This window comes from Mchenga conophoros, linkage group LG1 (assembly GCF_057382185.1).
Source record: "Mchenga conophoros isolate Kocher_MC1m ecotype Shallow Benthic linkage group LG1, M_conophoros_male_GT1.1, whole genome shotgun sequence".
In the NCBI taxonomy this organism is placed as follows: domain Eukaryota; kingdom Metazoa; phylum Chordata; class Actinopteri; order Cichliformes; family Cichlidae; genus Mchenga; species Mchenga conophoros.
Genome location: NC_140526.1, coordinates 38,161,561 through 38,174,817, shown reverse-complemented (window position 1 = coordinate 38,174,817; position 13,257 = coordinate 38,161,561). Strand labels below are relative to the sequence as shown.

At 43.1% G+C, this 13,257-nt stretch overlaps 1 protein-coding gene across 2 annotated transcripts in view; it reads right to left on the bottom strand.

Annotated features, from left to right (window-relative positions):
• Nucleotides 1–13,257, bottom strand: part of LOC146583786 (nuclear receptor ROR-alpha A-like) — a 175,467-nt gene that overhangs the window by 12,691 nt on the left and 149,519 nt on the right. For both annotated transcript variants that reach the window (XM_085277493.1, XM_085277501.1), the window contains 3 exons: nt 12,388–12,644; nt 12,104–12,302; nt 374–495 (listed from right to left, as the gene is read on the bottom strand). In XM_085277493.1, coding sequence (XP_085133619.1) covers nt 374–495; nt 12,104–12,302; nt 12,388–12,644 — 578 coding nt within the window. The remainder of the gene's footprint in view (nt 1–373; nt 496–12,103; nt 12,303–12,387; nt 12,645–13,257) is intronic.

The following is a 13,257-nucleotide window of genomic DNA, read 5'->3' as shown; positions in this document are numbered from 1 at the left end:
CAGAGCAGCAAGAGTTTAACAAGCTCAACAAAAGAGAATTAAGAATTTGTCAAAGTAGAACATCTAACCGTCTCTAGAAAATATAAATGGGCTTAAAATAAAAAAAATATTACTGGAGCAAAGTATTACTGCTTCCCCTAGATGTAGGTCAAAGAATCCAGTTCAGATGTGTTTTGGATGTTTTCTGCGCGGAGTTAAGAACATGCTAAATTATTTTATATCTAAAGGGACCGCAGCAGGATTCTCCAGGGGGACCTAAATAAAGGTACTGAGGAGACAAATGGATAAACTACCCCGCTTATCCTGCTGCCACCATCACCTGACGCTAGGCTTTTGGCTTTACGGATTCATGGGTGGACATATTGAAGCACACCTTGCTCTGGTAGCTTTCCACCTCATCCTGAAGGAAGCTCTGCCAGCTCATCTGCTGCAGCTCCTCCCTGAGGTACTGACATGTCTCCAGGTGAGACTTGGAGACGATCTGGGCCAAGTAATCTGAAACAAAGCAAACGCAGTAGCTGAACGTAAAGCTGCTCACAAATTTTAGGCCTACTCGGATTCCTGCAAAGTCACGGGAGACTCGAGTGTGAGAGACAACAAGTCTAAAAGAAAAGTCTGGAAACCTGTAAACAAGACACGATCAACCTCTGACAAGGTCAAGTTTTACATTTCTCACTCAGAAAGGACTTTTGGTTTTTAGAGTTTACAAATATACCAACACAATGAGGAAGAACTCGAGCCTCTTTTCCATTAGCACCTCCTCATTTCAACTCGCATGGACTCTAATTTTGGTCCTTTTCCATTATGATTGAATACCACCTCACTGTGGGTGGGGTTGTTACAGCAAGGCCCGTGACATCATCATAACACAAGGTGATGGTATACCTGCTGCTCAGCTGTTGTCAGACTCGGGGTAAAGGAAGTTTGTATGCAGCCACTTCCCTCGTTGGTGGGTTTGATTCTTGTGAAGGAGTGGCTCTCATGACTACAGTGATGTCACTGGCTGGCCAATTGCCACACACATATATATACACATATATATATATATATATATATACACATATACATATATATATATATATACACATATACATATATATATATATATATACACATATACATATATATATATATATATATATATACACATATACATATATATATACATATACACATATACATATATATATACATATATACATATACATATATATATATACATATACACATATACATATATATATATACATATATATATATATATATATATATACATATATATACACACACATATACATATATATATATACACATATACATATATATATATAAAAAACACCCAGCACGCCCCTGCGGGCGGTTTATCCTTCAAGCTCGGGTCCTCTACCAGAGGCCTGGGAGCTTGAGGGTCCTGCGCAGTATCTTAGCTGTTCCCAGGACTGCGCTCTTCTGGACAGAGATCTCCGATGTTGTTCCCGGGATCTGCTGGAGCCACTCGCCTAGCTTGGGAGTCACCGCACCTAGTGCTCCGATTACCACGGGGACCACCGTTACCTTCACCCTCCACATCCTCTCGAGCTCTTCTCTGAGCCCTTGGTATTTCTCCAGCTTCTCGTGTTCCTTCTTCCTGATATTGCTGTCATTCGGAACCGCTACATCGATCACTACGGCCATCTTCTTCTGTTTGTCTACCACCACTATGTCCGGTTGGTTAGCCACCACCATTTTGTCCGTCTGTATCTGGAAGTCCCACAGGATCTTAGCTCGGTCATTCTCCACCACCCTTGGGGGCATCTCCCATTTTGACCTCGGGACTTCCAGGTTATACTCAGCACAGATGTTCCTGTACACTATGCCGGCCACTTGGTTATGGCGTTCCATGTATGCCTTGCCTGCTAGCATCTTGCACCCTGCTGTTATGTGCTGGATTGTCTCTGGGGCATCTTTACACAGCCTGCACCTGGGGTCTTGCCTGGTGTGATAGACCCCAGCCTCTATGGATCTTGTGCTCAGAGCTTGTTCTTGTGCTGCCATGATTAGTGCCTCTGTGCTGTCTTTCAGTCCAGCTTTGTCCAGCCACTGGTAGGATTGCTGGATATCAGCCACCTCCTCTATCTGCCGGTGGTACATACCGTGCAGGGGCCTGTCCTTCCATGATGGTTCCTCGTCTCCCTCCTCTTTCTTGGGTTTCTGCTGCCTGAGGTATTCACTGAGCACTCGGTCAGTTGGGGCCATCTTCCTAATGTATTCTTGGATGTTCGTTGTCTCATCCTGGACTGTGGTGCTGACACTCACCAGTCCCCGGCCCCCTTCCTTCCGCTTAGCGTACAGCCTCAGGGTGCTGGATTTGGGGTGAAACCCTCCATGCATGGTAAGGAGCTTTCTTGTCTTTATGTCAGTGGCTTCTATCTCCTCCTTTGGCCAGCCTATTACCCCAGCAGGGTACCTGATCACGGGCAGGGCGTACGTGTTGATGGCCCGGATCTTGTTCTTACCATTCAGCTGACTCCTCAGGACTTGCCTGACCCTCTGCAGGTACTTGGTGGTTGCAGTTTTTCTAGCGGCCTCTTCATGGTTCCCATTCGCCTGTGGGATCCCCAAGTACTTGTAACTGTCCTCTATGTCTGCAATGTTGCCTTCTGGTAGTTCAATCCCCTCAGTTCTGACTACCTTCCCTCTCTTTGATACCATCCGACTACACTTCTCCAGTCCGAACGACATTCCAATGTCATTGCTGTATAGCCTGGTAGTGTGGATCAGTGAATCGATGTCTCGTTCACTCTTGGCATACAGCTTGATGTCATCCATGTACAGGAGGTGGCTGACAACTGCTCCGTTCCGTAGTCGGTATCCGTAGCCAGTCTTGTTAATGATCTCACTGAGGGGGTTCAGGCCTATGCAGAACAGCAGTGGGGACAGAGCATCTCCTTGGTAGATCCCGCACTTGATGGTGACTTGTGCTATGGGCTTGGAGTTGGCCTCTAGTGTTGTACGCCACATCCCCATTGAGTTCCTGATGAAGGCTCTTAGGGTCCCATTGATCTTGTACAATTCTAGGCATTCCAGTATCCAGCTGTGGGGCATTGAGTCATAGGCCTTCTTGTAATCAATCCAGGCAGTGCACAGGTTGGTCAGTCTGGTCTTGCAGTCTCGGCTGATTGTTCTGTCTACCAGTAGCTGGTGTTTTGCGCCTCTGGTATTCTTGCCAATTCCTTTCTGTGTCCCGCTCATGTATTGACCCATGTGCCTGTTCATCTTAGCCGATATGATGCCTGACAGGAGCTTCCATGTAGTACTGAGGCAGGTTATTGGTCGGTAGTTGGAGGGGACCGGTCCCTTCTTGGGGTCCTTGGGGATCAGGACCGTCCGGCCTTCAGTTAGCCATTCCGGGTGTCTCTCGTTAACTAGCAGCTGGTTCATTTGTGCTGCCAGACGCTCGTGGAGTGCAGTCAGCTTCTTCAGCCAGTAGGCGTGAACCATGTCGGGCCCTGGTGCTGTCCAACTCTTCATACTGGAGACCCTTTCTTGGATATCTGCCACTGTGATGGTTACTGGACCCTGTTCAGGGAGGTCGCTGTGGTCAGCCCTCAGATCCTCTAGCCACTGAGCATTGCCGTTATGGGTTGCATCCTTCTCCCATATGCTCTTCCAGTATTGCTCCGTCTCCAGCCTTGGTGGTGCTGTTCTCTTATTGTTCCCTTGCCACTGAGAGTACACCTTTGCTGGTTCTGTGGAGAACAGCTGGTTTATTCTCCTGCCTTCTATCTCTCTGGTGTACCTCCTCAAGCGGCTGGCCAAGGCTGTGAGTCTTTGCTTGGCAGTTTCCAAGGCCTCAGGTATGGACAGCTTGCTGTATTTCTTAGGCACCTTATTTGTCGCACCTTTCTGCAACTCCGTTAGTTGGCTAACCTCCCTCCGTGCTACTTTGATCTTGCCCTCTAGCCTCCTTCTCCATGGAGGGTACTGCCCCTTGTCGCTGTTCAACTTGTAGCCAAGCATCTCACTGATCACTGTTGCCGTATTGTAGATCAGCTTGTTAGTGTCGGTAATCGTGGTTGTAGGTATTGCCCGTAGTGCTGCATTAACATCATCTAGCAGACCTTCTGAGGGAACTTCACGTAATCTTGGTAACCGGCTACGGGGGATCCAGGTTTCAAGCTTGGCCATGATCCTATTTTTCAGGTCAGTTCCTCTCACACTCAACGATCCTTCTCCTATCGCACTTGGGGCTATGTACCCAATCTCGGGTGGGGGTGATGATATCTCCCCCCTGACCTGGCGTCCTGACTCCTCCTTGCCGTAGCATTTGTGTTGTACCTCGTCAATCTCTAGCTGTGAGAGCAGTCCCTTCTTTCGAATGTTGGAACACTGAGCTACTAGTTGTTTCGCCGTCATTGTGGATGTTGGGTATCGAAGAATCCATAGGTCCCTCATCCTATTCATGTAGCCCCTTCCGCCGGGGTTACTTGCATAGTAGCATTCCAACAACGCCCTGTTTTCGTCTCTTGCCCACCGATGCCTTCTTGTTCCAGTAGCCCACTTTTCGTCAGGGTGCCCTGGTTCCTCGAACTTGCGATCCTCTGTTCCAAAGGCGTGTAGTCTAACCACTACGCTATCCAGCTGCTTTATCTGTGTTCGACTACTCCGCCTAGGCTGCACTGTCGAGCGCAGATCCACTGCGGAGCACCCACACCGCTCTCCCACGCGACAGGACAGTCATCTGTGGATTCCAGACTAGTTTACCACTCCCATTTTATATATATATATATATATATATATATATATATATATATATATATATATATATATATATATATATACATATACACACACACACATATACACACACACACATATACATACATACATATATATATATATATATATATATATATATATATATATACATATATACATATATACACATATATACACATATACACACATATACATATATATATATATATACATATATACATATACATATATACATATATACATATACATATATACACATATACACATATACACATATATATATATATATATATATATATACATATATACATATACATATATACATATATACATATACATATATACATATATATATATATATATATATATATATATACATATATATATATACATATATATATATACATATATATATACATATATATATACACATATATATACACATATATATATACATATATATATACACATATATATACATATATATACACATATATATATACATATATATATATACATATATATATATATATATATATATATATATATATATATATATATATATATATATATATATATATATATATATATATATGTTCTTCCTCTACACCCCCCCCCCAATTTTTGCACATGTCAAGGAGCGTGTCAGGCTACATTTCACTGTGTGTTATACTTGTATAACTATGCATGTGACAAATAAAGAACCTTGACCCTTGAACCATCTCTGAGTGCCTGAATTCAAAATCCTGCTCCTCACATACAAGGTCTTAAATAATCAGGCCCAGGGCTCTAGACTAACTTTTTGACATGGGCGCACCGGTACGCCTAACTTTAAAAAGTTAGGCGTACCGGCACAAAAGTTAGGCGCACTCAAATTTTTCAACCGCATCGCTTAACACCGCAGTTTTACATGTGCACTTTCTTTGGGGGGGGGGAAGTCCATACAGACAATATTAATTTCTAAATTATTAACTAACAAACTTGTGCTTAAAGTGCTTTGTCAATATTGTAGAAAATGTTAAAAACTTAATCATCATCTTGGCCTCCTCTGACGACCTGTTTGCTGCTGTCTGCTGCTGAAAGGCCGTGGGGAGAGGGGACACTTGGGCAGTGCATTTACTGCAGCATATAATGTGTTTTCTGGATACACTGTGCTTTTTCAGCATTCAAATATTGATGGCACCGTGTCAGAGCACTGGCTATGAATTTCAGACAGATCAGGCCTTAACTTAACAAAAAAGTTATCAATAGTTCTTTTCATCTTTTCTTATTACCCACAGCTACAGTACATCCACTTCTCTCAGGCCTAGGCTGCTCACTAGGGCTGAGTATCATCACTGATTTCTATAATCCATTCAATTCCGGTTCTCAAAGTCCTGATTTGATTCAATTTAGCCTCAGACAGTCAGAAATATTATAATTCTGATCATTTATCAGTACTGATACACATGAGACTTCATCAGAATTGTGAAAATCACAGCAGATGCCTTTGTGTGAAAGTAACTGAGAATAAAACACAGGAAAACATGAAGGAGATTTTCCTGGTCTGGCTTTTTATAGCAGATAACCTTAAAAATATTGTGCAATTTTGCATAATTTTAAGAAATTTAAATTTCTTCAGTATTGAACAGCAGAAATTAGGCTTTCTTGTCCGAGGTCATTTAAGTGAAAAAAGAAAAAGCGCTGTAAACAACGCTAGACTGGTGGGTAATAAGCGAATGAATAATGCAGAAAACAGATTTGAGACGGGAAACTGTTCCTGAAGTACAGAGAGAGAGAGAGCTGTGCAGGAAGTGTGATTTTTATCGTGGTGGAAGCAAAACAGCAAAAGTCAGAGGGAATTCATGACGACATTGATCAAATGTGAAGCGCAGTTTGCTGCTTCTTTTGCTGCAGGCTCGGTGAATTTTGGTTGGAGAGACAAAACCTGCAGCTCAGAATCAGCGCAAAAAGACGTAAACACAGCGCGGACCCGAAGAATCGCTAAGCTCCGACAGCGTGTCCGTGTTCGGGCCTTCGGGTGAGAAAGCCGAGAAAGACGAAGCTGATTCTGATGTGTTGGGTCCGCTCCGTGTTTAGGTCTTTGTGTGGAATCCGTTAATGAATTGATATCGCTTTATTCAAGCTACTCACCTCTCTCTTCCACCTGCACTTTCAACTGGACCACGGCCAATCAGAGAGGTCCCGCCCCTGACTATCTCTGATTGGTTTAGTCCACGATAGGGGCATAATGTGTGTCTGTTGTTGACCACACGGAGAGTTACAGAGATCTTTTTTTTGTTACCGGAACAGTTGGTCGCACCTGTGCGACCAAATATTTATTTTTAGTCGCACCACTGAAAAATTTGGTCGCATTTGCGACCAAATTGGTCGCACTCTAGAGCCCTGAGGCCCCATCTTATCTTAATGACCTTGTAGTACCATATCACCCTATTAGAGCACTTCGCTCTCGCTCTGCAGGCCTACTTGTTGTTCCTAGAGTATTTAAAAGTAGAATGGGAGGCAGAGCCTTCAGTTTTCAGGCCCCTCTTCTGTGGAACCAGCTTCCAGTTTGGATTCGGGAGACAGACACTATCTCTACTTTCAAGATTAGGCTTAAAACTTTCCTTTTTGCTAAAGCATATAGTTAGGGCTGGACCAGGTGACCCTGAATCCTCCCTTAATTATGCTGCAATAGACGTAGGCTGCTGGGGGATTCTCATGATGCATTGAGTTTTTCCTTTCCAGTCACCTTTCTCACTCACTATGTATTAACAGACCTCTCTGCATTGAATCATATCTGTTATTAATCTCTGTCTCTCTTCCACAGCATGTCTTTATCCTGTCTTCCTTCTCTCACCCCAACCAATCGCAGCAGATGGCCCCGCCCCTCCCTGAGCCTGGTTCTGCCAGAGGTTTCTTCCTGTTAAAAGGGAGTTTTTCCTTCCCACTGTCGCCAAAGTGCTTGCTCATAGGGGGTCATATGATTGTTGGGTTTTTCCTCTGTATCTATGAAGCGCCTTGAGGCGACTTTTGTTGTGATTTGGCGCTATATAAATAAAATTGAATTGAAATGCATTGAATTGAGTGCAGTTCCCAGTTTTCCTTAATTCCATGGGTGGCAGGAGCATAAACGAATACGCTGTAGCGAGGCGCACAATAACTTTAAGAAGCTGTCACGTACAATATTTTACATCAGATTAGTCTCAATATTGGATCCTAGCAAGTGCCATTGCTCTGATATGTTGCCATGTCAAGTGGCCTCAGACAGTGTGCTTCGAAAAGGTAACCTCGCCCAGCAGCATAACTAGGCTCAGGGTTGGGTTTCATTTGAACCACATCACATGAAGCATGAGAGTGTGAAAGGGGAGAAAATTCTATAAAAAGTTGAGATTGTCACCAAAAACCAACCCTACTCCCAGACCAGTGGTTCTCTCAGGACAGGAAAAAACATTTTCACCCCCATCTAAACAAACAATGACAGAAAAGCCAAGCTGCAACTTTATTTACATGATAAACTCATTCACAATGAATCTTACAGTCATTTCTGTTTTAAATAAACAACTTTTATTTCAAACAACTATTTAACTTTTGTCACTAGACCAGCGGTCCCCAACCCCCGGGTCATGGACCGGTACCAGTCCGTGAGTCGTTTGGTACCGGGAAGCGAGAGTTGAGGCGCGGGTGTGAAATTGATGATTTTCAGGGTTTTTATCGTTAACTGGAGTTCCCTGGGTCTTTCCCGTGAATTTGCATTTATTATTATATTTACAAAACACCACAGTTTTTGTCTCGGTCGTATCATTTTATTTTGTTGTATTTATCTGCGACACCTTAATAGCCAGTCCATGCAAACAGTGTCTGACATTAAACCGGTCTGTGGATTTTAGGTTGGGGACCGCTGCACACGACTGCTTCATTCGTCCGCAGCACATCTTCAAAAAAGCAACCAGTTAAACAGAACGTGAACGCCAAACATGGGAAAACTACAGTCCAGTCTTAGTCTTATAAAAAAAGAAATCTAGAAACTTGTGAGCAGAGATGAAAAATACATAATTTAGTGAGAGTTTAATATTATTCACTGTTAGTGGCTGCAGTCAGCTTGTGTTTGACTGCAGCGTGGCTGCAGGGGAGGCGGACCCACCTGAGCGGCATCCCCAATCACGCCTCGCCGGCTTAAAACAGAATGAACTGGGTCCTGTTGTTGTTGTTGATGATGATGACGTGTGTACGCTGTAGCCGCGTGTGTAAGTTGACAGCCGCAATAAAGAAGTGCGAACACGTGGTCACTCGTGCCCCAGTCCTGGGTTTCAGCACCACTGCAAACGATGCACGACAGACCCGACCACATGTTTGCACTTTTCACTACACTTCTTTATTGCGGCTGTCAACTTACGCACGCGGATGCGCATATTATTTTTAACGTAACTGCCACAAATTTCTTTGTTCCGCCGTAAACATGATTCGATGTTAAACATTAGTTCTGCATAACTTCTCTGCCAGGTAACTTGTGCCCCACCTGTCAGAGCGGCACACACTTTGGAAACCACTGAGATAACATGAAGAGTGAAACTGTTTATGATATTAGCCCAGCCCGTCTTTAACTGTGACCAAAATGAAGGCCAGTCCATGTTTAAGTGATGATAATTCCAATCACAAACCTCCTTCTACATCAAGCCAACACTAATATCCTGAACTCCCAGCTGTATGTTGAACTTTTTACTGTAAAATCTAAAACTGTTGACAAAATGTTTGTGAATGCAACTCAAACCCAGAATAAACACACGTACAGACTGTCCCGCTGTGCTGTTGCTTATCATAAGCACAAATAAAACACTAGAAACCAAAACAACTCAATACACGGTAAAAAACAAAAAACAAAACACAGTCACATAACAAAGACTCACACTGGATGAGGGTGGGGGTTATTACAATAAAGAGTGAATCACAAAATCTCACAGGACCAAAAAAAAAGAAAAAAAAAAAAAGATTTCCCCCAACGAGCGCCCTGCCACGTCCCAATTGGCCCTAATTAACAGACAGCTAATTACCACACAGAGATTTTAATGAGCTCTGAAGATGAGTTTCCAACCTCCTGCTATTTTAAACCACCTTTCTGTCTCCGTTTGCCCCTCACTTCTCTCTCTCTCTTTCTTTGTCTGACTCCCTTTGTAGCCTCTCGTTCCATCTCTCCCCTTCTTTTCTTTTTGCTTCACGTATTTCAAGATATTTCCTCATCTTTGTGCAGCTGCCGACAACATTCGACCAAATGATGAGTCTTTTTATTACTGTATTTATTTTGTCTTGTTCTCAGCACTGCACAGTCAGAGGTGGAGGACTTTTTTTTTTAAATTCATGTTGAGAGGCCGTAATGGAAATAAACATGAAACTGAATCTCCAGCTGCTGAGCAGCTGTGTAGGATTAAAACAATGCAAATAACTCCTCTCCACTTCTTTTCAGGTGTGCCCTTCGTCTGATAAAGTGGGTTTTGATATTGGTAAAAATCATACATGTCATGCACCAGTCTACCATACGTAGACCTCCTCATACAGTAACACACTTCCTCTAGATCCACAAAGTGCAACTCCTAACCTTCTCCATCAGCAAAGCAAACATGGTTAAAAGGGGGTGAAGAGATTTAATTTAGCTTCAACAACTCCTCCCACATCTTTGAGGTCCACTGGGTATCGTCACTGATTTCTAGAATCGATTCGATTCACAAGGTCCTGAATCGATTCGAATCTGGGAAATTTTTCCATTTACATATTTTTGTATCTATAAAAAGGAAGCTGACACTTTCCAGACTTTATCAAAGGTGTGAGCGTCACAGCAGATGCCATTGTGTCAAAGTAGCTGAAGATAAAACACAGAAAAACATGAAGGTGATTTTCCTGGCCTGGGATTTTATAACAATATTCCACAGTACATCAAAAACGAAAGAAAACCATTAATCAACATATGAACATTACCTCTGAAGTTACAGCGGTTTCATTAGAGTCACTGCTGAGCGTTTTGCATTTTGCATCATTTTAAAAAGTTTAAATTTGTTCAGAAGCCTATTGAAAGGCAGAAATTAGGTTTTCTTTTCGTAAGTAAGTAAAAGGAAAAAAAACATAAAATGAGGGTAAATAAGGGTAGTCTTGTGCGTAACAAGCAAGCGAATAATGCAGAAAACAGATTTCGGGGATAGAGAGAGAGAGAGAGAGAGAGAGAGAGCTGTGCATGAAGTGTGGTGGAAGCAAAACAGCAAAATTCATGACGATGTTTATGTGAAGCGCAGTTTGGCTCTTCTTTTGCTGCTGGTTCGGTCAATATTTGGTCAATATTGGGAGATAAAACTAACAGCTTCAGAATCAGCGCATAAAGGGCGTGAACACAAAGCGCGGACCCGCCGAAACATCAGAATCAGCCAGCTGTCGGCTTTCAGCCCCGACCGTGTCCATGCCGTCGGGTGAGAAAGGCGACATCTCACTGATTCTGATCCGCGAGTCCGCGCTTTGTGTTCACGTCTTTGTGCAGAATCCGTGTACCTGCTCTCATTTACTGTTTTAGCTGTTTGGTGGTTGTCAAAATTTTGTGACGTTTCACCTGAGATTCTGGAATTTCGGGCAAAATACATTTATATTAAAAAAATCAATTCAGGATTTTAATGAATCGATTTCACGTTATCCAAGCCAGAATCGATTTTAATCGATGAATCGATTATTAAAGCCCACCCCTATACGTCACCTGGTTCAACTGCCTTTCCACTTCATTCTTCTTCTTTCTTCCACCTACACTTCCTGATTCACTAACTGCCCTCCATCCATCCTCCACCGTCTTCCATCAGCTCCGTTCATCTTCTCAACACTCCCTCTTGACTCTTTGGTACATTTCCATCTCCTTGCTTAATCATCCCAACCTGCTGCACAACCTTTCCAGCTCTATCTCATGAAAAAGCCATCGATACAAGTCCTGTGCTCCTTCCTTGGTGTGTTGCCTCCTGTTTTTTTGCTATACGTAACAGACAATTGACAATATTTTTCAGGTACAGAGTTTGTTAGAATTTGTTCTCTAAATGTTTATTTTTACGTTAGTTTCAGTGTTTTTAATTATTTTAATCTGGAGGAACACAAACTGACTGACAGCTGACCTAAAAAAAGGAAGAAATTATGGTTTGATTGTATTTATGTAAAGCATGTTTGTTGACGATTACCCCATCCATCCTTCGATAGGTGCCTACTGAGCCACATCGATGACTTTAATGGAAAAGCCAGACAAGTTTAAGTAAAGGAAGCAGGTCTGAAAGGAGCTAAAGAGGCAGGTTACAGACAAACTCCAGTAAAATGTGCACAAACATCTCACTCTCCTGAGCCCTCCACTCACCGAGCTCAGCCATGGGCACCGTGGGTGGCACGTCTCTGTTGCTGAAGGAGCAATATGGAAAAAAGCCGTTACTGGATCCATAGTCGCACAGGGGCTCTGGTTTGATGCCATTAATATCAAGTCCGGATTGATCCGGAGACGGCTGGATATCCAAGTAGAACCCCCCACCACCTCCTTCCCCTCCTCCTGCAGAGTCTCCCTGTTTGTGGAGGAAAAGATTGACGTAGAAAACACAGGAAATATCGTTGAGTTTATAAACTGTCCTGAAAATAGAGACAACAAACCTTAGATGACAAAGATCCGCCTTCAGGCGAGTTCTGTTCCACGTAATGTCCCCCCTCATCAGGTAGCTCTGTGAGGCCGGTGGAGGACAGGGTGTAGTGAGAGGACAGCGACTCGGACTCGACTGGACTCGGGCTGCCGAGGCTGGGATGGGACAAGAGGTGGTGACCTTGTTGCTGCTGCTGCTGGAGGCGGTGCTTCTGCACCTCCGCGTACAAACTGTCCCGCTGCTTTTTAGACATGCGACCAAACTTTACAGCTGAGGAGAGAAGGAAAGGATTTCAGTTAGCCACCTGACAGAGAATAAAGACCTGGGAACAATGAAACAAAAACATGCTGATTTCTGTGACAGTTCAGCCAAAGTGAAAGCTAGCCGTTATGGTTTCAGAGGCGGAGCACTCATTCGCTTAACAAGACTCACCACCAGTGTTCAAGTAGAGCTGACATTGATTAGCCTCCTTATCTGCCTTCATACTAGATCACCAAGCTGACAGAAACGTAGGATTTCATACACTTCACCCGTTACAATCCAGCAGAGACCTCGTGAGAGCAAGTCAGTCCCAACAGACGCCCATGTTAACTGTGGATAGTGTCAGCCTTGAGTAATATTCTAGATGGGATTGTTTGAAATTTCTCATTCACCTAAATATTGAAGTTAGGGGAGTGGCATCTTTGATCGAACAGCCGTCTGCAAATCTACACCTTTATGCTGCAGACATGAGTCCAACATTACAGAACATCTCATTGTAGAAAACAGAAAGAAATTACACAGACACTGAAACTATATCATATCCTACACTGGTTCATATGTAGTGCTTTTCTAGTCTAAAACGAAAGTTTTTTCATGTAATAACAACATAAAAAATCTATAT